Source organism: Littorina saxatilis, linkage group LG11 (assembly GCF_037325665.1).
Source record: "Littorina saxatilis isolate snail1 linkage group LG11, US_GU_Lsax_2.0, whole genome shotgun sequence".
NCBI classification, from domain to species: domain Eukaryota; kingdom Metazoa; phylum Mollusca; class Gastropoda; order Littorinimorpha; family Littorinidae; genus Littorina; species Littorina saxatilis.
The window spans coordinates 28,694,103-28,716,925 of NC_090255.1; the positions used below are offsets into that span (position 1 = coordinate 28,694,103).

Sequence of the window (22,823 nt, forward strand, 5' to 3'; positions counted from 1 at the left end):
AAAACAAAGAAAATACAACTACGACCACAAAATCAAAGCGATAACACTTGCGTAAAGCGATATCAAAACACGACCTAAAATAAAAGATCACAACTGAAAACCCGGGATCATTAACTTCCGAGATTAGAAAGGTTTGGCTACAGCCGAAACCCTGCGAGCGAGACGGGTCTATAGTTGGTCTCCGCACAACATGTGAACACAGGACAAGTAAACTATCATTTTCAGAGTATGCATGCATTATGTATATATATATTTGGATTAGGCAAACGATACAAAATACAATTACCTTATTTTTGAATCTGTTTATTTAAAATAAAATTTTGATTTCAATTTTTTTTTCCATTTTGATTAAAAAAATCAATGATTTCTAAGCTCTCTCCACCTCCACTACGGCTACCACCACAACTACAACCATAAATAAACCTTCTTCTTCTTCTTCTTCTTCTTCTTCTTCTGAGTTCGTGGACTGAAACTCCCACGTGCACTCGTGTTTTTGCACGAGTGGAATTTTACGTGTATGACCGTTTTTACCCCGCCATTAAGGCAGCCAAACGCCATTTCGGTGGAGATAAATAAACCAACAACAACGCCAACAACAACAACAAGGCAGAAACTCACGAGTGTGCAAATGGCAGCAGCGGAGTAGGACCTAAGATCAGCAATGATGCTGCGTTGAAAATACACCCGATGATTAAATACGGGTAGACAATACCCTGAAACAGAACCACTTGAATAATCAACGTTTGGTCAATGAAATGCGAGAGGTTCACCACACACACACACACACGCACGCACGCACGCACGCACGCACGCACGCACGCACGCACGCACGCACACACACACACACACACACACACACACACACACACACACACAAATTAATACGTATTAAACCGTACCAATCCACAATCTCACAAATAAGCAAAACGGACCTACCGTTCGATCGCTAAGCCAGCCAAAAAATGGTGAAAAGATGCAATACATAGCAGCCATGACCATATATAGTGCTCCAATGACAGCTGCCGATAGGTTAAACTGCAACAACAACATATTTTTTCCTGATAGTTTTCTTATCGCATACAATTATTGTCATTTGGGGAATCAATAGAACCGCAGCGAAGTAATAACACATGCACACGTATACAGGATACCCAGATACCCTACATGCATTGATGAACGTACGCATATACAGACGTATATACCAAACACACTCTCGCACACTCACCGACATACAAACATAGACACACACACACACATTCACACACACACACACACACACACACACACACACACAAACACACACACACGCTAACACACACACACACTAACACACACACACACACACACTAACACACACACACACACACACAAACACACACACACACACTAACACACACACATGCACACTAACACACACACACACAAACACACACACACACACTAACACACACACACACACACACACACACACACACACACACACACACACACACACACACACAATGAATAACTCACCTGTTCAAGATGTATGGCTAATGAGGCGTTCAAGAAACCAAAGGTGTAGTAATTCATGACCACACACACACATACAACCAGAATCAGAGGACTTTTTAACAGGCGCAACATCGACCCTCGTCGCTTCCGCGGAACCCCTCCGACGTCTGTAAACAAAAAAATCAAGAAGTAAAATAAAACAAATAGACTTCACCTGCTCAGAAAACTGCGTCTAATTGCGCCTAGAATTACATTGAGGTATTCTCCCCAGAATTGTGTAGGATTGCCCGCCAAAGCGAGCAAGGTAAAAAAAAAAAGGTTATATTCGTCAAAAGCCCTCTCGTTGAAAAAACAAGAGGCGAAGCCTTCAAGGCTCACGTAAGAAATCGACAAACAGTAACACAAACTCAATCACTCCGTCACACACACACACACACACACACACACACACACACACACACACACACACACACACAGTAAGCATAGGTGAAACTGTGCAAGAAAGCGAGACACTAGATCTGCCAACTAGTCTCGGCCCGCTCACAATAACAATGACCGAGACTTTCAGTAATTCCTTCGCGTGACGTCTAACCCTCTTACGTCATAATGTGACGTCTTCAAATGTTAAAGTTTCTATCACACATACGTCAAACACTTTTGACCGAGACGTAATCTTCTTATGCGAGCTTTATCCATAGACTCGGAAATGTTAAAGTTTCTATCACACACACACACGCACGCACGCACGCACGCACAGACAGACAAAAGTTAGCAGCCAATGAGTGTACGAGAGAGTCTTCTGGACTTCGGAATTTGACATTCTTGTTTTCATATGTAAGTGTGTTCATTACGCATGGAAAAAAGGTACACGACTCATCATCTTGTTTCTGATTCTCCCACATTCTTACCGTCTGTTTTGAGCAAGAAATGATTCATCGCCGAGCAGAGAATAAGCAGAGCTCCCATGATAAAGAAGGGCGTTCCAAACCCCCCGACCTGAAAGATAAAGATACTGATAGATACTCAAACATTGTGCAATCCAATTTAGCATTCGATAGCAATTGGTGCGTGTATCGCTAATTTAGCCTTGGGGCAAAACGCGCAGAACATGAACTGAAGTAGCCCAAAACGACGTTAAAATGTTATGCACTTCAGCAAAGGATAGTACACGGCGGTGTCTTTTCCGTGCTGTCAAATCTATATTTATGAAATAATTATACACAAATCCAAAAACAAAGAGACTGCCAACGTTCCAATTTTCAGAATCAAAAAACAAGAAAGGTTAGTTGTTTGAACGTTTGTTATTGACAACAAACGTTACATTCACACATATATCGACCATTAAAATAATTCTATATTGAAATAATTACACATTAACATGCTTCCATTTAAAACTTCGAGGTCGTCATCGTGGATTGACGCCCGACCAAAGCTAATTGAAGCCCGACGGAGCGAAGCGACGGAGGGCTTCAATGGTCGACTTTGCTGAAATTATCGCCCTTGGCGCCGCGCGGTGTCGCCTCGGTAATTTGGGGCCAGGCGCTGGAGTGACGCACTGCCATTTTGGTACACAGCGTGTACAATGCCGAGTACATGTTGTGTTTACGGATGTTCGAATCGATCGGGACATCTATTTCCAAAGGATCCTAATCGTCGCAAACAATGGGAAACTGCAGTGAAGCGGGAGGAGGAGAAGAAGAATTGGAAGGCTACCAACTGCAGCATTGTGTGCAAGGAGCATTTTCTTCCAAGTGACTACCATGCTTCGGACTTTGGAACTGACGGTATGTTTACATTGTTTTGGTCGCAGATTTTGGTCAGTGACGGAGGCTATTAACGCTTTAACATTCAGTTTGTGGTTCGGGACACACTGCTAACTTGTTCTGTTACGAAATTCACACACTTTACGTGTTTTTACCGGTGTTTTTCTCCCGGTATTTTTAGAACATTGAGTCCTGGCTCAGGATTGCCCCCACCCTGCAATAGTCGCCACCTCTCCCTCCCCCCTCCTGTACGTTCACAATAGAAATCCCCTCCTCCCCTCTTTCCCATAAAATAACCTATATAATTATCTTAGTCACTGTCAAAGTAGGGTTGTTGACGGATTGAGGGTACGTTGGCTGGGGCTCATACCCCTGTCAGCTCCAAGCAAGTCAATATCGCTCAATCAAGAGACGTGAAAACTGACAGTGTGTGTGTTTAGTTGTCTGTTCGCTCGTCTGTCCGTCCGTGTGTTCTAGGCCCCGTTTATATTATTTTATTTTCCTTTCTTATAGCTGCAGCGCACCACCAAACGTGAAGTAATTGCCCTGTACAGGGATTTTTCACCGAACCAGAAGAAGAAGAAGAAGTTGTACTTATGAATGTGTTCATTTGCAGGGTTGCCGCGGAAGCAGAAATATCTAAAGAAGACGGCAGTACCAAGCATCTTCCATTGGACCAAAATCAGGACCCCAGCTCAAAACAGCAGAGAGGAAAGACTGTCAAAGCGACGAAAACTCCAAACTGCAAAAAAAGCTGCTGAGTGGGAAAGCCTTCATGCAGAGGAGAATGAAAGTTATGAACCTGACATAATTATACAAGATGAAGAATTTATTATTGAAGCTGAAGTGGAGATTGATTCTACTGAAGTCAATGCATCTGACACTGTGGAAAGTAACCCTGCACCCTGTTCTTCAACAGATAGCTATTTTTTCCCTACTAGTAGTACTACAACCAGCCATGAATTTGGACCTCAAGTCGAGACAGTACAAGCTTGCCAAGGAACCAAGGGCATCAACAGTGTGCAACAGCCCTACTTATGTATTGATTCTATCAAACACTCTGACAAATTTGTGCATCATTACACAGGACTTGAAAGCTACTCTATTTTCCAGCATGCCCTTTGGTCTCTGGGTGAAAACATTAACTGTCTCAAATATGCTTATTCTAAATCTTGTGCTTGTTTGTCTGTTGAAAATCAGTTCCTTTTGATGCTCGTTAAATTGAGGCGGCATTACCCACATATTGAATTAGCAAGAATGTTTGGTGTGTCAGAGTTTACTGTGCAGAATGTTTTTGTAACATGGGTAAACTTCTGCTACCTTCAGTGGGGAGAAATAAATTGGTGGCCAGATCGTCATTTAGTAACCCACTTCTGCCCGACAGATTTTAAACTCAAATTTCCTACCACAAGGGTCATTGTTGATGCGACAGAAGTGAGGGTAAAACAGCCATCAAACCCAAGAGCACAGAAAGCTAGTTTCTCCACCTATAAACATGGCAACACAGTAAAAGTATTGGTAGGTGTCACCCCTAGTGGTCTAACATCATATGTGTCTGATGCATATGGGGGTTCCACAAGTGACAGACAGATTGTTGAGCGCAGCCCACTACCCCTTCTTTGTAAAAGTGGGGACTCCATTATGGCTGACAAGGGGTTTAACGTTCAAGACATTTTTGCACCAAGAAATGTACTGATCAACATACCAGCATTTTTTAAGAAGAAAAACAGGCTAGGTGTTGCTACCTTGCAAAAAGACAGAAAAATTGCCAGCAAGAGGGTGCATGTTGAAAGAATAATTGGCATGGCTAAAGTTTACACCATCTGTCAACATAAACTTAACCTGTTAGAGACAAGACTTGCATCCAGAATCATCACAGTATGCTTTTATCTGTGTAACTTCAGAAAAACAGTGGTCAGTCGCTTTGCGTAACACCAATGCCAGTGGATTTGAAAAGGCAAAAGCACCATCTGTATTTATCATTCAGTCAATGAAGAAAAGAAATTTGTGAATAAATAACAGATATAGATTCAGGCAGTGATTTTTTTTAATGAATGTGGTGAAGTAGCATTGAAACATCTGAAACTACAGTTTTCCTTTAATAGTAGTCATTACTGGCAAAGAAAGGTAGCCTTTTTTTTCTTCTTTAAAAAGCAGACACACGCACATTCAAAAAAACTTTGAACACTTGAAACAGAATTCCATGGATTTACTTTGAAACTTTACTTCATATTAATTTCCATTTCATCCAAATCCAAGGCATATGCCATTTAATAACAAACAAAACATGCCAAACAGTAATTTCAAATATACTTTAAGAATCTCTATGTCAGCTTCACATTGTATCTGCTACCAACAACCACCAACAGGATACAGTTTAACATTGTCTGTGTTCTTACAAGACCCAAACAGTAATGAGATTTATCATTAATAATCATATAACTTATAAGTATCCATTGTGTGCACACACACAATATGCATACCAACTATGCTCGCATACCAACTATGCTCTGTGCATCTCAAAATGCTTTCTTTTTTGGTATAGCTTTATCATTCTTTATTTTAATCTACAGAACATATTCACTGTTGCATGATCAAGGTTTCACGGTGTGTAAATAAATGTGTCATACTTTGAAGAATCTGTTTTGTTTAAACATGTATGCCTGAGGGAGATTTTTTGAATGTGTTTTGTTTTACGGATTGACAATAACATTAGCAACACACACACACACAATACATAATTTTGCAACCTTATGTGTGTTTATCTTTAAGCAAAATCATCAATCTCAGAAATACTGTAAACTTGTACCATTCTTTGGTGCGTCACCAGATGTCTGTTAAATTAACCCATATAAACTTAACATTGACTTTATCAAGATAACACTCAAAGTTGCAGACTAACTTACTACCCACCTACAGCCAGTAACAAACAAACTCTTTATACAAAAAAAGTTTTTTAAGTATGGGGTGGGTTCAGTATACGTTTTGCTCAGTATACAAAAAAAGTGTGTGTGGGGAGGGGAGGTATCTATGTGATACACTAACAAGTAATACTTTCAAAACATGGTGATACTATAAATTTTAAGACTGAAATCAACCATGTCCATCACTCCGATTCACCTTGTTCGGCCTCAGCTGTTTCATCAGCAACAAAGTCTCTGTACAGATTTGTCTCAAGTAGAGCAAGTTTGAAATAGTTGTCAAAGAACTGCTGCAACTTCTCAACCATTGATGTGATGAAATCATCATCTTTTGGAATTTCCAGTATCACCAGGTCTTTGAAAGTGTACACTACAAAGTATGCTAACTGTGCTCCTACACACAACATTTGGCCTTGAACTTGGTAGAAATAGTCATGCGACTTTTTCAGTTTGTAGCAGCCTTCCTTTTTTTCTAGGTATGGAACATTGTTCTCTGAAATGGGTAGATCTTTTGCACTGAAGGGGCATTTCACTTCCACCACTGACTGCGACCCACCCTCTTCTTCAATAATAGCATCTGGTGACGCCCCCAAGAATGGATAAGTTTTACATACATACAAACCACAGACACTGATCTTCTTCCCTGTGGCTGCCGCAAATTTGTGAAGGGCTTTAAATTCGTATTTCTGTCCGTGTTTGATTGAGGGTGCATTGTATGTTGGCTGTCTGTATGTCCATTTTTTTGCTAGAGCTGTGATGTCACTTCTACTTGTTAACTTACACACACGGCCAAAGTTTGAGGATTGTAGCCTCCTGGTCCTCTCTGTAGCCCACTGAGCGTTTCCGGCCTGTCCCCGTGTCACTTTTTCCAGTCTCTTCTGTTCATCAGAGCTTATTGAAACAACCCCCAGGCCCTTAAGACAACGGTCTTCTACAGTTTCCACACAGTAATCATGATCATGGGCCACTGCTCTCATGTTCACAGGTTGAAACAGGTGTGAGACTGGTCTTTCACTGACAAGAGGACAGGCCTTCCACGTATTGAAAAAGTGACTAGAATAGTTCACCCTCTCCCGACCACTGACTGGCCTTGGATCATATACTGTCATGTCTCCAAAGGGCAATTTTAGCTTTTCAGCTTTTACAGGAGAACCACCATAGGCTCTCTTCACTGCATGAAACTGTTGTAGTGTTTGTGTGCAGGTCTCCAACGTTTTCATACCCCCTTCAGACACATACACACTCAGACCATGCAACACAGCTGACACATGTTTACAGTGTGCTGTCGGTCCCATACCTGCAGCACACTCACACTGAGCTTCAGAAACTAAGCCATCAGCGTCAATTTCAACATCAACAATGTAATTAACTTGTGTCTTCATTTGTGCCTGACATTTAGATTTGATAAAAAAATTATTAGAGTGTCCAGGTGCAAATCTCCAATGGGTCAGGTACCTTTCCTTGTACATGTCCTTTGCAATGGTGGTCAATTTTGCTCCGTTGTGGGACAGGTAGGCAGCCACACCTCTCTCTGTGATGATTGGTATCGGGGAGCCCAGGTTGATGTCCTTGTAGAGACTGCTGTCAGGCACTGTCATTGCATACTCCTTCTCCAGGGTTGTTGTGCGGCCAAAATTGCTGTTTCTTGCGTATGCTTCCAGTCTGGAAAAAAAGAAGATTTAATTAATACAGTATTTTGATACAAATGGAAGCAAAGTACATAGCTGTAATTTTGTTCTCTGTCAGACAGCACAAAAACACATATGTGCACATCCTAGATACTGGGTCACAACTATGGGACATGGACACCAGGAAAAAAAGTAGGACTGAATTGAGTGAAATACTCTTTTTTAAGTGCAAAAGACATGCCTGTATCTTTTTCTGTCAAAGAGAGGACCTTTCATATCGGGGTTTCTTTAGAAATGACAATTAGACACATGCAGTACGCTCTATGTCGTGGGTTACATGGTTTCCACTTTAGGCTTCAATATCCCACAGGAAAGAACTTTAGCTCAGTTATTGCATGTGGCATGTGGACAACATTGATAAATAAATATGCAAACATGAAAGTTTGAAATTACAAGTTTCCATAAGTTAACTAGATCGAAGTAGAAAGTGGAAACCGTAACCCACGCAATTTCCAGGTGCAAAAGTTTTTCTTGTAGGTCAAATGTAGCAACTAGCCTTTTGGGCACCCTTTTGGGTTTTAATACATGATAGAAAGATTTAAGTGAGCAAAAAGTTTTCGATCTGTGCTCACTGGGTTTATGTGTATAGAGATAATACTGTCGTGAGTTACATGGAAACCATAGTTTGTAATGTCTTTTATTTCCAAAGAAAAGAACTAAAACTTGATTATTGCAATTTGCATGTGGACAACATTGATAAATAAATATGCAAACATGAAAGTTTGAAATTACAAGTTTCCATAAGTTAACTAGATCGAAGTAGAAAGTGGAAACCGTAACCCACGCAATTTCCAGGCGCAAAAGTTTTTTTTGTAGGTCAAATGTAGCAACTAGCCTTTTGGGCACCCTTTTGGGTTTTAATACATGATAGAAAGATTTAAGTGAGCAAAAAGTTTTCGATCTGTGCTCACTGGGTTTATGTGTATAGAGATAATACTGTCGTGAGTTTCATGGAAACCATAGTTCGTAATGTCTTTTATTTCCAAAGAAAAGAACTAAAACTTGATTATTGCATGTGGACTACATAGATATATAACTATGCATGCATGAAAGTTTGAAATTTTCAAGTTTCCATAAGCGACAATCCTAAATGAGAGAATTAATCGATTGTCGATCGTGCGTTGCAGAAGAATCGAAAATTTCATAATGGCGCCGATCATGAGAACACATGTGCTGCTCAAACTTTGCACCAGATCAAGCTTTAATCAGCAAAATATCGCAAAATTCGTCGATGAATATATGCTACAATTGTCAAAAAAGATTTTACAGGTCTCAAACAGTGAAGATACAGCGTGGTCTGTCGTGAGTTACGTCTCAAAAACCGGAAACGAATACGATTGGGTGGATAAATTCTCATTGTCTATTCACATGACCGGGTCAAACGTCATGAATGGAACTTTCGACGGTGTTCCCGCGATCTCACAACGCGTGTGTGATAGGCAATGCGGGATTTGTCGTCTGCTGTGGCCATGCTTTCGTGGGTTACAGATGGAAACGAAACAAGGGTGGGGTACATTCAAGCGCGATTATAAGCTGAAATAAATTTGTTTCCTACCGTAGTGCTGTGTTTTGAAAACCTAAATGTTGTTGAAATAAATAAATAATGACTTTGAATAACTTTGAGGTTTCCTTTGTTCAGCAGATCGCATTTTTTGATGAAGTTGAAACCGGAAACGACGGTAACCCACGATTACGTGTTTTCTTTGCCGATCAAACTCCCAGAAGAAGAACAAGTCGCGTAAGGCGAAAATACAATATTTAGTCAAGTAGCTGCCATTTTTCAGCAAGACCGTATACTCGTAGCATCGTCAGTCCACCGCTCACGGCAAAGGCAGTGAAATTGACAAGAAGAGCGGGGTAGTAGTTGCGCTAAGAAGGATAGCACGCTTTTCTGTACCTCTCTTTGTTTTAACTTTCTGAGCGTGTTTTTAATCCAAACATATCATATCTATATGTTTTTGGAATCAGGAACCGACAAGGAATAAGATGAAAGTGTTTTTAAATTGATTTGGACAATTTAATTTTGATAATAATTTTTATATATTTAATTTTCAGAGCTTGTTTTTAATCCGAATATAACATATGTATATGTTTTTGGAATCAGCAAATGATGGAGAATAAGATAAACGTAAATTTGGATCGTTTTATAAATTTTTATTTTTTTTTACAATTTTCAGATTTTTAATGACCAAAGTCATTAATTAATTTTTAAGCCACCAAGCTGAAATGCAATACCGAACCCCGGGCTTCGTCGAAGATTACTTGACCAAAATTTGAACCAATTTGGTTGAAAAATGAGGGCGTGACAGTGCCGCCTCAACTTTCACGAAAAGCCGGATATGACGTCATCAAAGACATTTATCAAAAAAATGAAAAAAACGTTCGGGGATTTCATACCCAGGAACTCTCATGTCAAATTTCATAAAGATCGGTCCAGTAGTTTAGTCTGAATCGCTCTACACACACACACACACACACACACAGACACACACACACACACACACACACACACACACACGCACATACACCACGACCCTCGTTTCGATTCCCCCTCGATGTTAAAATATTTAGTCAAAACTTGACTAAATATAAAAATAGATGTAATTCTTGAGTGTGTATGTCGAGAATAATCCTTCAGCTGACCCATAAACATCACAATAAAATTCACAGAGCTTTATTCTCCATTGTGTACAGCTGCAACACAGACTGGTGTATTTTTGTCCCAGTTTTAGGTGCTGTTTTGGGGGCATTTTGGCTAAAAATTAAATCGTTTAAAACCCACAGCAATGTTTGGAAACCCAAACTTGGTTGTTACAGTAAGTCAAATCCATCCCCTTTGACATCAAAGCATCCCCTTTGTCATCCATTGCTCAGAGATATTGTGACAGTCATTCAAAGTTGACAACCCATAGTATTTCCCAGTATCTAGGACGTGCACATATATTTTATTATGATCATTACTCTTTCAGTTTTATAACAAGCTGCACTGTTGAACTTTCACACCAAAAACAAACGGTTTCCAAGTTGCTTTTTGCAGTTACAAAGTTCACCCCACCCCACCTCATCCCCGGCCTCTCTCTCTCTCTCTCGCCAAAATTGTTTATCAATCTCAACAGTGAATGCAGTGGGATGGGAAGTTGAGATAGATCTAGCTTGTCTCCCACTCGCTGCCCAATTTCTCCGGTCTTTGCTTCTGTTTCCATACTGTCTACTGGGCCTGTTCGTTGAATCCCTTTCTTTCATAATACATTGATTTCACCTGAAAATGTTTACAACACAACGCGATTTAAAGCAGAATCAGAATGAGAAAGGCAGCAATAGTTTGTCTTGAGCCTGTAGCAGACGACTAGCCGAGATAAACAAATGAGTTTTCTTTCACTTACCTCTCCACAAGATCTTGTTTACGCCCGTCAATTTTGGCTCCTCGTTTTCTACACTCATCCCGAAGATCAGAAAGCTGCATGTCGCCGAATTTCTTCATCTTTGCGCGTAAAAAATCAGCTGCAAGTGTTGTTTTGTAGAACGTGAGCCTAGCAAGCAGGAAGTTAGATTTGGCCCCAGTTTACCGCAGCGCCGCCACGCGGTGGCAAAGGGAGAGAAAGACGGCTAAGCTGCTCATTAGACTTTAGGAGGGCGTCAATCCACGATGAAGACCGAGAAGTTTCAAATGGAAGCATGTTAATGTTTTTGTAATTCAATCTGACGACGATCTCTTTTCTGCTTTCATGCGATGGTAAACAGTCAGAATTGGTTCTGTTCTGTTTATACACTACTTTCAGTCCACCTACCTGCAAGGGTCAAGTCCCAAGAAATATGTCTCTGTATTCCTATCTTATCATTCCTTGTTTTTTTCCTTTCACATACATTTTGACGGGTTTCTAGACAACAAACTCTAAAACAAATTCTTTTCGTCACAAAAGCGATCTTTGGAATTGACTGACGTAGTCCGGAAGAATTCATGCATCAACCTACGTCACGTATTCGACGTCATCACTTTGCATACCTTATGGTCTCGGTATTTCGTTGGCCTTCATATTTCCTACTTGTAAAATGACCCTCAAAGCTAACCGAGACTAGTTGAGGTTGTATTAATGCGCCTCGCCAGCAGGTGGTTAATGGCTTTTTTAGCGAGTGGTTATCGACAATTAATGACCGGTAATTGTTAATGAGTTGGGGCATTCTGACCAATCACAGGATCTGTTTCATTAAAACGCCAACTTGATTGAATTACAATTATAATTAAAGCAAAGATAACCACCTAAAACCTTCTTCATTTTGCCTTCCAAAAAACCCCTAAAAAACAGAGAGATTATATACATTTTATCAATAACGTGTAAGACTCTGTGTGTTGTAACTCCACTGTAATGGTGCGTTGATTACACTGACGTCCACATGTGCACCATCTGTATGTATCCATGGCGACAATTATAATAATAATTGTCAGTAAGTACTGGTGTCACATGACTGATGTGAACCAGTTGATTGGCTAATGGCGATGCGCTTAAATCTGTTAGCGCACTCGAAAATAATTATTGAACTCAGCGCTATGCGCTTCGTTCAATAATGAATGTTCTCGATTTGCTCTATAAATCCCTTAGTGCACTGGGATGTCTCAATAACTTAAATAATAACTGGACATTTTTAAGTGCCTAACCTATGGCTCTAGGCCCTTTACAAAATAACATATACAGAAAAGAACATATAAATGTACACAGGGATGTTGCTACATATTCATACCCATAGGACAAATGTATCCTTAGCGGGTTATGACTTTATTCAGTTATTCTGCAGAAATACAGAAATGCTGGAGAAAAACTGTTTGTTTCTGCAGCATTTCTGCATAATGTCATCTTTCGCAAGAGCAACGTTGTTTTCTGCAGTAAAACAGTTTTACTGCAATAAAATTAAAATTAAGAATGCTGCAGTAAAACGGTGATGTTTTACTGGAGAAAAGCTGTTTGCACTTTTTCTTCAGCATTTTGGCATTATTCAGTTATTCTGCAGAAAAACAGAAATGCTGGAGAAAAACTGTCTTTTCTGCAGCATTTCTGCATAATGTCATCTTTCGCCGAAGCAACGGGTTTTTCTGGAGCAAAACATTTTACTGCAGTAAAATTGAAATCAAGAATGCTGCAGTAAAACGGTGCTGTTGTTTTACTGCAGAAAACCTGTTTACACTTTTTCTGCAGCATTTTGTACTGGCTCATTATAATTACCAATAGTTACAAACTATTATACTATCCCAGGGGGCGACGAATACAAACGCTACTTTACAAGGTCGTTCGTTTTTCTCCAGAAAAACTGTTACAGACTATTCTGAAGAAAAAGTTAATCGCAATAATGCTGCAGAAAACCAAGTAAACATTATGCTTCAGAAAAACTGTTTTACTGCAGTAAAAAACCGTTGCTTCGGCGAAAGATGACATTGTGCAGAAATGCTGCAGAAAAGACAGTTTTTCTCCAGCATTTGGTTTAAACAAGCTTATTCAATAAATGTCATTGGTACTATTGCCGCATACATGAAATTAGGAACATGGAGCACAACAAGCTAAGCTTATGAGCGTACTCTCAAAAGCAAATGAAATTTGGCGGACGATTTTTCTCCAGAATAACTGAATAATGTCATAATCCGCCAAGAGCCAGTACAAAATGCTGCAGAAAAAATGTAAACAGGTTTTCTGCAGTAAAACAACAGCACCGTTTTACTGCAGAAAAGAACGGTTTTTCTCCAGCATTTGTCTTTTCTGCAGAATAACTGAATAAAGTCATAATCCGCTAAGGATACAAATGTCCTAGCTCTTCAGCATCAATAGTTCATTTGACCGCTTTCAGAAATTTCAATAGGACGTCAGAATTGTTTCATTTTCAAGAATGACGCTCGCCGTGTTACCCCCTGTTGTTGACCCTAATGTAGCGCAGGTTGCCGTTGAATAGCCAAACGTGTTCAGCTTTTGTTGAACTTTGGCAGGCTTTATTTTTATTTTTCGGTGGCATAACTCAGTGCGCTTCGTCAAAATGTCTCGAACTGAAAGCAAAAGCAGACGCAAGACTAAGTCAGTTGGAGTTGTCTCCCATACTCCTAACTTTTAATGTGCTGCAGACGGGTGTCATCCACACGAGCTGTCCGAAGGAATTGAGTTCTTATCGGACAATGCCAGCGCTCAGTTCAAAACGATAGGACATCTGACCGCCATGCGGCAATGGGAATCGGACATTTGAGCCTCTAAATCGGTCTATGTCCGATGTCCGACGCCTAACGACATCCCTGGTACACGCTACATAAAACAATTAACCATACGGACAAAAATCACCACATGTACTGTTCACACAATATTCATATATATATATGCAATACAACAATTTAAGTCTTTACTTAAATTTGGTTATGACCTGATTCGGCTGACACCTCCGTAAGACAATCAGAAAAGATAATTTGGTCGCTTTTCTGTAGAAAGTCAAACCTACGATAATTCAGGGGAGTTAAATCTCCCAACTTCCTTTTCCGTCTTGAACGCAGCGCGATAAGACGTGGTTTTCGCGGAAGAAAACACAATATACACACACATACCCAGCGAACACTTTCAACAATCATGCCAACTTTGTGGGAGAGGAGTAGGCTTACGTGCAGAAATGGAATGAAAATTCTATACTGAACGTCAAAATAGTGCGCTGGTTTTCAATGTATTTTGCTCTTTTTAGACCAGGTCCACACGCAAGAACTATATTTTAGCTCAGTCTCGCTATTACTGAGATGTCAAACCAGATTCAAAATGGCCAACTCTAGGTGGTATTTAGGCACAGAAGCTTGTGTTATGGACAAGAGCAGACACACCTCATAGAGAACGCCTCCCAGCAAAGGCCCCACCACGTAGCCAAGACCGGTAAATGTCTCCAATGCCCCCTGTAGACAGACACATGAAGCTTGTCTCGAGAAAGTAGTAAAACATGATTGGATGAAACAAGACAACGAACCGAACAAAATTCTATCAAGATAAGTTTTGTGTGAATATTTGTTTGTCTGTTCACTTAAAAGACCGTTGGGTCGAAATATCTGTGAATGTATTGTTTTTTCAATAACAAACGTTCCAACAACCTACCTTTCTTGTTTTTTGGTTTCGAACAAAAGACAAAGACAAAGACTAAATACAAATTTATCAAATCAAATCAAAATCAAACGCATTGACAATACTATCTCACACATGAACAATTACAGTGTTTGTTCGTAAAACGACAAACACAGCACCACCGAACACATTTCTCACTGCATACACACATTCTCGCCTTCAAGACGTAACAGATTCAATCACAAAAAAGGTTACTCAATTCCTCATAAAATCTAAAAGTACAAGGGAAATTGAAAAATTCTTTTCTTTCTTTATTTGGTGTTTAACGTTGTTTTCAACCATTCAAGGTTATATCGCGACGGGGAAAGGGGGGGGGGATGGGATAGAGCCACTTGTCAATTGTTTCTTGTTCACAAAAGCACGCATCAAAAATTTGCTCCAGGGGCTTGCAACGTAGTACAATATATTACCTTACTGGAAGAATGCAAGTTTTCAGTACAAAGGACTTAACATTTCTTACAGACTGCTTGACTAAAACCTTTACAAAAATTGACTATATTCTATACAAGAAACACTTAACAAGGGTAAAAGGAGAAACAGAATCCGTTAGTCGCCTCTTACGACATGCTGGGGAGCATCGGGTAAATTCTTCCCCCTAACCCGCGGGGGGTAAATTGAAAAATAACCGAATTAGTCTACAAGAAACAGTATAATCCTTATAACTGAAAACTAATCAACTCACAAACGCGGTGCCCACATTTTCCGGAAATTCGTTGGCTATGAGAGCAAAACTTGCAGTCAAATAAGCAGAGGCGCCCAGGGCTTGCACGATGCTTACGGCGAAACATAGGGCTATGAAGGGTACACCTGGCGGAGACATGTACAGCAACCTAACGAAGACATAAATGACATCAATGACGAGTGCAACAAGATGCTTCCAGGGCTTGCAACAACCTAGCAAAGAAAAAAGAGCATGCCCGTCGGGTTCAGTTAATGCGATAGTAAGAGAGCAAATTCAAAACAGAATTTTGACAAACAAAGGTAAGACGTTGTAATGTCTTGGGGTTGTTAAGCGGACAAAACCAACGGACACAAGAAGGGTGAGGTGCAACGGTTTATTCGGTGACCACATGGCAGGCTCTCTGTCGGGAAGTATCAGTGCCATGACTGATCCAAACATTGAACCCCGATAGTACATAGGTACCGTAGATACAATGAACTGGTCAAAGGGAGACAACAGCATGCTAGTCATTATATATTTCCCCTCTTTGAATGAAAAACACTCTTTTAAATTTACTGTTACTGTTAACTGCTGGAAAAATCAAATTATTCAAAATAGTTTTAAACTTCAGAACCAAAATAAAATCCTTAGCTAATTACAGTTCAATATACTTCTTGAAAACAAACTTGGTCTTTACTATTCATCATTTGACTAATAATACCTGCAAACTGAAAAGAAACACATCTGTCTTGATATCACTTTAAACTGAACTGAGAAACAACTTAATTGTACGGCATGATTACTGTCTGTCTCTTGTTTGTTGTTCGTTTTGTTACAAATAGAATATTAACACACTAAAACTTGAATTTCTAGATTGTTATCTGGAAATGTTTTCACATCTTGCACTTCAGTCTTTAAACACACATAGAGTCTTTCATGTGTTGTGGAAAAGTGCGATTTCTTTTGGACCGACTTGGGCTAATACTGGCAGGCAGAACTGAACCGTGTGAAGAAGGTGTAGTGCTTGGCGGAACATCGTCATCAGTTTCCCCAGCGGTTGGGGCTTCTTCGTGGTCAGTCCTGGTTGTCTCTTCAGCTTCTGTAACTGGTGCGTCCTCTTTGTTGGAGACCACTTGTGGTGTTACAGATGGCGGCAGTCGACGGAAAAGGGAAGAGTTTCTCGTGACGGTCGACCCATCAGGCTTCTGTGCGGTGATCATGGAACCTTTGGTATCAGTCACAGGAAGAGGTGTTGGATTGAAATTAGTGGAGAGTTTGTTCTGCTTCATCTGCTTCACCAAAACGCTGTCACCAGGCTCAATGTTGTAGTCTTTGGCATGATGTCGCTTGTCGGCAGCACACTTCATTTTCTGCTTTGCAAATGTGTCTCTCAGGCGCACTTCTGCATCAGCAGGATGTTGTGAACTGTTAGACTGGACTTCTGGCAGCTTCGTTCTCGGTTCCTGACCAAACATGAGGAAGTAAGGAGTGAACGACGTGGTGCAGTGTGGTGTTGCTCTGTAGACTCTGCAGAATCTGTGGAGCTCTTGTCGCCAGCTTCTTCTCTCAACGTGGGCTGAGCGAACAGCTTTCATCATGGGTTTGTTGAACGTTTATGCCTGAGCGTTTGCTTTCGGCCACAGAGGAATAATGCGTCGGTGTTTCACTCCACATGACTGCATGGACTGTTTCCACAGCTTACTGATGAACTGTGGGCCGTTGTCAGTTTTCACCTGTGCAGGGTAGCCAAACAGAGAAAACACTTTGTTGACAACAGGAATCACAGCCTCAACTGTAGTGTTCTGGAGAACTTCAACTACTGGGTACATGGAGTACTCATCTGTGATGATCAGAAGTGATGCACCAGATGGTAGAGGACCACAAAAGTCGATGCTGAGTTCTTGCCATGGACCGCATGGTAGGTTGGACATGAGCAGCGGTTGATGTTCACGACGGTTGTTGTTTGCTTGACATGGGATGCAACTGCGCACAGCTGACTCAACAGCGGCGTTGATTCCCGGAAACCAGACGTTGCTTCTGAGAAGGGCCTTGGTTTTATTAATTCCCTGATGTCCTTCGTGTGCTAGATCAACGACACGAGCTTGAAGAGAAGAGGGTATTACAAACTGTGAGCCATTGAGAAGAATGTTTTGCTGAGCTTTTACACACAGCGAGTCCTTGACTGTTTCTTTGGCAATACCATGAGTGTTTTCATGCCAGCGACCACTGTTCACACATTTCATGATGGCTTGAAGGACTGGATCTTTTGCGGTTGATGTTTGCACGTCTTCAAGTGTGATGGCGTCAGGAGGGGACGACATAGCAGTGAAGTTGACAAATTCTTCTGCTATCTTTTCTTCATGAGATGAGGCTGTGGCGGGACCAGGGTGACGAGACAGATAGTCTGCAGGTTTGTCTTTTCCTGGCCGGTACTCCATGTGTACGTCATAGGGTTGGAGACGTAGAGACCATCTGGCAATGCGTGCAGGTGGAAATGTTTTTTCCCAGATGTTAAGCAGCGGTCGGTGGTCGGTGATCATTTTGAAGCTTGTTCCTCGAATGTATATGTCAAAATGTTCGCATGCCCAGACTACTGCGAGTGCCTCTCTTTCCGTCTGAGAGTAGCGCTGTTCTACATCAGATAGGGCGCGACTTGCGTAACATACAGGTCTACCGTCTTGTGACAACAATCCGGCGATTCCTACAGGGCTTGCGTATACCAGGATCTCTGTTTGCTTCTTGATGTCGAAGTAGGCAAGAGTTGCAGACTTGCATAGAGCGGCTTTGACAGTCTTGAAAGCAGTTTCTTGCGGTTCTTCCCATGACCAAGTAGCGTTCTGCTTCGTCAGTTGACGAAGAGGTTCAGTGATGGTGGCGAAGTTCTCGATAAAGCGTGCTGAGTACTGAGCCATGCCTAGGAAAGAACGCAGTTCTGTGGTGTTGCTGAGCGTGGCTGCTTCGCGAAGAGCGCGAACATTTGCTGGATCTGGTTTCAGTCCTTCACCACTGAAGATGAAGCCGTAGAACTCGACTTGTGGTTGACTGAAAACACATTTCTTCTGATTGAGTTTCAGACCTGAATCATGGATGCGTCTCAGCGTTTCATGCAGCATACGATCATGGTCTCTTTGATCACGACCGAAGATGATGATGTCGTCGCTGAGGTTGCGATGACAGTTTGTATGGTGTGCTGAAAAACTTCTGCGGCAGAGTTCACACCAAAACTCAAACGTTTATAGCGATACAGTCCGCAATGAGTTGAAAAGGTAGTGATGTAGAGGCACTCTGGTCTGAGAACGAGTTGATGGTACCCTGATCTCAGGTCAAGTTTGCTGAAGACAGTGGCGTTGTTCATGTCAGAGACGAGTTCTTCAAGAGTGGGTGTAACATGACGTGTTCTGAGAATTGCTTTGTTGGCTTCCCTCATGTCCACACAAATTCTGATGTCATTCGGAATTTTGGGTTTCGGAGTGGCTACTATTCTTGACATCCACTCTGTTGGTCCTGAAACTTTCTCGATCACATCTTCTGTTTCGAGTTTCTTGAGTTCTGCTGCAACTTTGTCTCGCAAATGAAACGGAATTCTGCTGTGCTTTCTGGCTACTGGTGGCACCGTCTTGTCGATATGGAGGGCTACTTCAAAGTGTTTCAGTTTCCCTATGCCGTCACAGATACCTGGGTACTGACTGAGAGGGTCTTGATCTTGACGAACGTGGTTTACGCCAATGTGAAGAACGCCTAGCGCTTCAGACGTCGATCTTCCAAGTAGAGGAGGTGAAGATCCAGGAATGACCAGGAACTCAGCAGTAACTGGTGTACGACCAGCAATCTGAACATCAACGGTGGTGCACCTGCGTGCGAGGATAGGCGGTGAACCATACGGATGAACGGTTCTGTGGCAGGACTAGAATTCAAGGCCTCGGCGCTTCAGCTTGGCTGCTACGGCAGAGTTGATGATGTTACAGGAGACTCCAGAGTCAAAGATCATCTCGACTGGTTCTTCTTCGATGAGGAGTTTTACTGTACCGTCTGTTGGTGCGATCGTGAAAACATAGTCCTCGTCTTCCTCTTCTGATGTCGTGCCGACGTTGTCTTTAGTCTGGTCACCATTATTGAGAAAGTGGACAGGTCTGCGGGTACGGCGATTCTGCGGATGTTTGTTCACTAGTTTCGATGTGCACATCGAAGCAAAATGTCCAAGTTTACGACACTTGTAGCAGGTTATTTGACGCGAACACCTGCATTCGGAACCTGAATGTGTCTTTGAACCACACCGATCACACTGGACAGCTGGATTCTGACTGCGATGTTGACTGTAAGATGGAGATGAATCATGATGTGCTGGACGGTGTCGCTGATTCTGTCGATTGTATGAGTGCTTAGCAGCAAAAACTTTCTCGTCAGCAGCAATTGCTGATGCTTGCAGTTCAGACAGCTCTTTTGCAGAAGCTAGTTCAATACATCTTGCCAGAGTTAAGTTTTTTTTCAGCGAGTAGCTTTGTTCTCAGCGGAGTTGATGAACACTTGTCGATCACCTGATCTAGGATGAAGTCATCTGTCCCATTACCAAAGTCGCAGTCTCTTGCTAATTGGCGAAGTCTAATGACATACTGTGTGACAGTTTCGCTTTCCTGTTGTTTTGCTTGGCGAAACAGATGGCGCTGGTACGGCACGTTTCTAGCAGGTTTGAAATAGTCAGTAAGTGCAGTCTTCGTTGCTGCATAGTCTGCTGGCTTAGGGTCAAACGTAAAGAATATGTCTTGAGTTTCTGCGCCTGAACAATGTAGAAGAAGTTGACGCTTTTGCGTGCCATTACTGCACCCTGATGCAGCGGAAAAAAGTTCAAAACTTCGCAGCCAACGCTCCCAGCGCTGGTGCACGGCGGCGGATTCACCATGTGGGTCAAACGGTTGCACTGGTGTAACGGTTATCGACATAGCTCTCGGCTGCTGCAAAGTTCTTAGAAGAATGACTCATGTTTATCCTCGTCGCCAAATGTAATGTCTTGGGGTTGTTAAGCGGACAAAACCAACGGACACAAGAAGGGTGAGGTGCAACGGCTTATTCGGTGACCACATGGCAGGGCTCTCTGTCGGGAAGTATCAGTGCGCATGACTGATCCAAACATTGAACCCCGATAGTACATAGGTACCGTAGATACAATGAACTGGTCAAAGGGAGACAACAGCATGCTAGTCATTATATCCTTTATTTCTGGAGCGGTAAAACAGAAACATCATAAAATACAAGCTGTTTACAGGTGCATTGTTTGTTTAATTGATGCTGTGGTTTGTTTTGTTAAGGTTTTCTGTCTTCATTATTGAACACCTTTCTCGTCTTCTTTGCTAACATTTATTTGACCTGTTTATAATTTCCTTTGCTTATAACTGGTTGGTCCGGTGTCAGAATAATGTGACTGGGTGAGACATGAAGCCTGTGCTGCGACTTCTGTCTTGTGTGTGGCGCACGTTATATGTCAAAGCAGCACCGCCCTGATATGGCCCTTCGTGGTCGGCTGGGCGTTAAGCAAACAAACAAACCGGAGAAGGTGGAAAGGGAGGAGGAGAAAATAAAGGGCCAAAGTGACGCTGAATGTACTGACAGTTTACATGAGCATTTGAACGAAACGGAAAACGAGAACTTTGACGAGTTTTGTGATGCTTTTGACGCCCCTGATTCAGACAATGACAGTGTGCAACAGTTCTGGGATGATCAGGTTGCCGGGCTTGAGTTCTACTTGACAACATTCCCAGCCAAAGTTAGGAACGCTGTCATTTCGTCTGAAACTCTCCATGTTGTGAGAAACATTGTGGTTGACCAGAGATACGGAAATAATTCACTACATGCTGTAACTGACTCGGCAGTGTTCGAGTACAACATGACTGAAAGGCAGGTGAAAAACTGGTGCCCCTTTGGACTGAAGGGCGAAAACCCGTTGGCCATATACGACGGCGTAAGAAGGTGTCCAAAAGCCGATCACCTGAGGTATGCCCAACATATCGATAGAATGAAGGATCATATTTGTGCCTGTTGACAAGTAATCAAACAAGTAGGCCAGAGTGACAACCCTGACGCTGTCGCCCGTGACTCCTGACCGGGAATGCAGGGATAGTGCCGCATTGCACTTGCCGCTGACTTCTGACCGGGAATGCAGGGATAGTGCCGCATTGCACTTGCCGCTGACTTCTGAACGCACGTGGAAGACGTGTTATGTACAAACTCTGTGACTTGATGGGCATACAGACACTAAGTCTGTTTACCAAGTCGTTTTAACAACGGCGGAAATACAAACTGTAAACAGACCAAGTGTTGGACTGAAGAAATAACATGGTTATCCATATTATCCAATGTCCATATCGCGATCGTTTCGACCCCCCCCCCCCCCTCCCCACAATCTGTGTACGGGCCGATGGCCTCACAGTAAACCATTTCTGAGTTCTCTCTCTCTCTCTCTCTCTCTCTCTCTCTCTCTCTCTCTCTCTCTCTCTCTCTCTCTCTCTCTCTCTCTCTCTCTCTCTCTCTCTCTGTTCTTAGATTGTAAGAAAAGGCGTAGCCTTAAAGGCCAACATCCAAAAGAATTTTTCTCCTGGAGCGACCTAAACTTGAACCCGTCGCTCTTCTTGCATGTCTGTTTACTTCGTGTTGCACGCAAAAATTGCGCGACTTCCTTGCCGCGTGGATTGACGAAGCTGTTTTATTCTCGTGACTGAAAACACTGCAGTGCGTGCAGTTTTATTCTGTGGGTTCGACAGATCGGTCCAGTAGTTTGGTCTCAATCGCTCTACACACACGCACACACACACACACACACACACACACACATACACATACACACACTGGCACACACACACACACTCACACACACACACACTAGCACACACACACACACACGCACACACACACACCCGCTCGGCTTTTTGTCCCCTCTGCCTCACTGATTTGGTTTTGTGTTTATTTCGTCATTATTTTGTTAGTAAATAGTGAACATTGCTTCAATGCCGAAGCAACAAACATCATTATTGGTTGTAATTTGCTAACAATTTTAAAACCCGACTATCGTATTACATAGTAATTTTGACAGCAGTTCAAATGTGTACATTTACCAGTTCCATTCAGCAGACTTTCAGGTCTTTGTGACTGATTTCTGGCCAGGAATTCATCACGCTTTCTGT

General features: G+C 42.0%; 3 protein-coding genes and 1 long non-coding RNA gene across 4 annotated transcripts in view; 2 read left to right on the forward strand and 2 right to left on the reverse strand.

The window, feature by feature from the left end:
* The window catches only part of LOC138980206 (uncharacterized), a 272,961-nt gene that overhangs the window by 44,192 nt on the left and 205,946 nt on the right, over positions 1–22,823 (forward strand). The gene's annotated exons all lie outside the window — the stretch shown is intronic.
* Positions 1–22,823, reverse strand: part of LOC138980193 (MFS-type transporter SLC18B1-like) — a 41,883-nt gene that overhangs the window by 10,015 nt on the left and 9,045 nt on the right. The window contains exons 5-10 of the mRNA XM_070353027.1: positions 15,673–15,820; positions 14,699–14,767; positions 2,403–2,490; positions 1,516–1,661; positions 937–1,035; positions 619–713 (exon numbers count right to left, since the gene is read on the reverse strand). Coding sequence (XP_070209128.1) covers positions 619–713; positions 937–1,035; positions 1,516–1,661; positions 2,403–2,490; positions 14,699–14,767; positions 15,673–15,820 — 645 coding nt within the window. The remainder of the gene's footprint in view (positions 1–618; positions 714–936; positions 1,036–1,515; positions 1,662–2,402; positions 2,491–14,698; positions 14,768–15,672; positions 15,821–22,823) is intronic.
* On the forward strand, positions 3,062–5,896 carry LOC138980192 (uncharacterized). Its single transcript, XM_070353026.1, has 2 exons — positions 3,062–3,278; positions 3,874–5,896. The coding sequence occupies exons 1-2, from the start codon at positions 3,077–3,079 to the stop codon at positions 5,187–5,189; spliced, it is 1,518 nt and encodes a 505-aa protein (XP_070209127.1). The 5' UTR covers positions 3,062–3,076; the 3' UTR covers positions 5,190–5,896.
* On the reverse strand, positions 6,018–11,505 carry LOC138980191 (uncharacterized). The gene is made up of 2 exons (XM_070353025.1): positions 11,250–11,505; positions 6,018–7,840 (listed from the first exon to the last, which is right to left on the reverse strand). Exons 1-2 carry the CDS (start codon positions 11,345–11,347, stop codon positions 6,364–6,366), a joined length of 1,575 nt encoding a protein of 524 aa, XP_070209126.1. The 5' UTR covers positions 11,348–11,505; the 3' UTR covers positions 6,018–6,363.

What these genes read in the sequence shown, in the direction of transcription:
- LOC138980192 (XM_070353026.1), top strand. Translation starts at nt 3,077, where the DNA reads ATGCCGAGTACATGTTGTGTTTACGGATGTTCGAATCGATCGGGACAT. An exon ending in TTCGGACTTTGGAACTGACG is followed by an intron (nt 3,279 to 3,873) that starts GTATGTTTACAT and finishes GTTCATTTGCAG; the next exon opens with GGTTGCCGCGGAAGCAGAAA.
- LOC138980191 (XM_070353025.1), bottom strand. Translation starts at nt 11,347, where the DNA reads ATGAAGAAATTCGGCGACATGCAGCTTTCTGATCTTCGGGATGAGTGT. An exon ending in AAACAAGATCTTGTGGAGAG is followed by an intron (nt 7,841 to 11,249) that starts GTAAGTGAAAGA and finishes CTTTTTTTCCAG; the next exon opens with ACTGGAAGCATACGCAAGAA.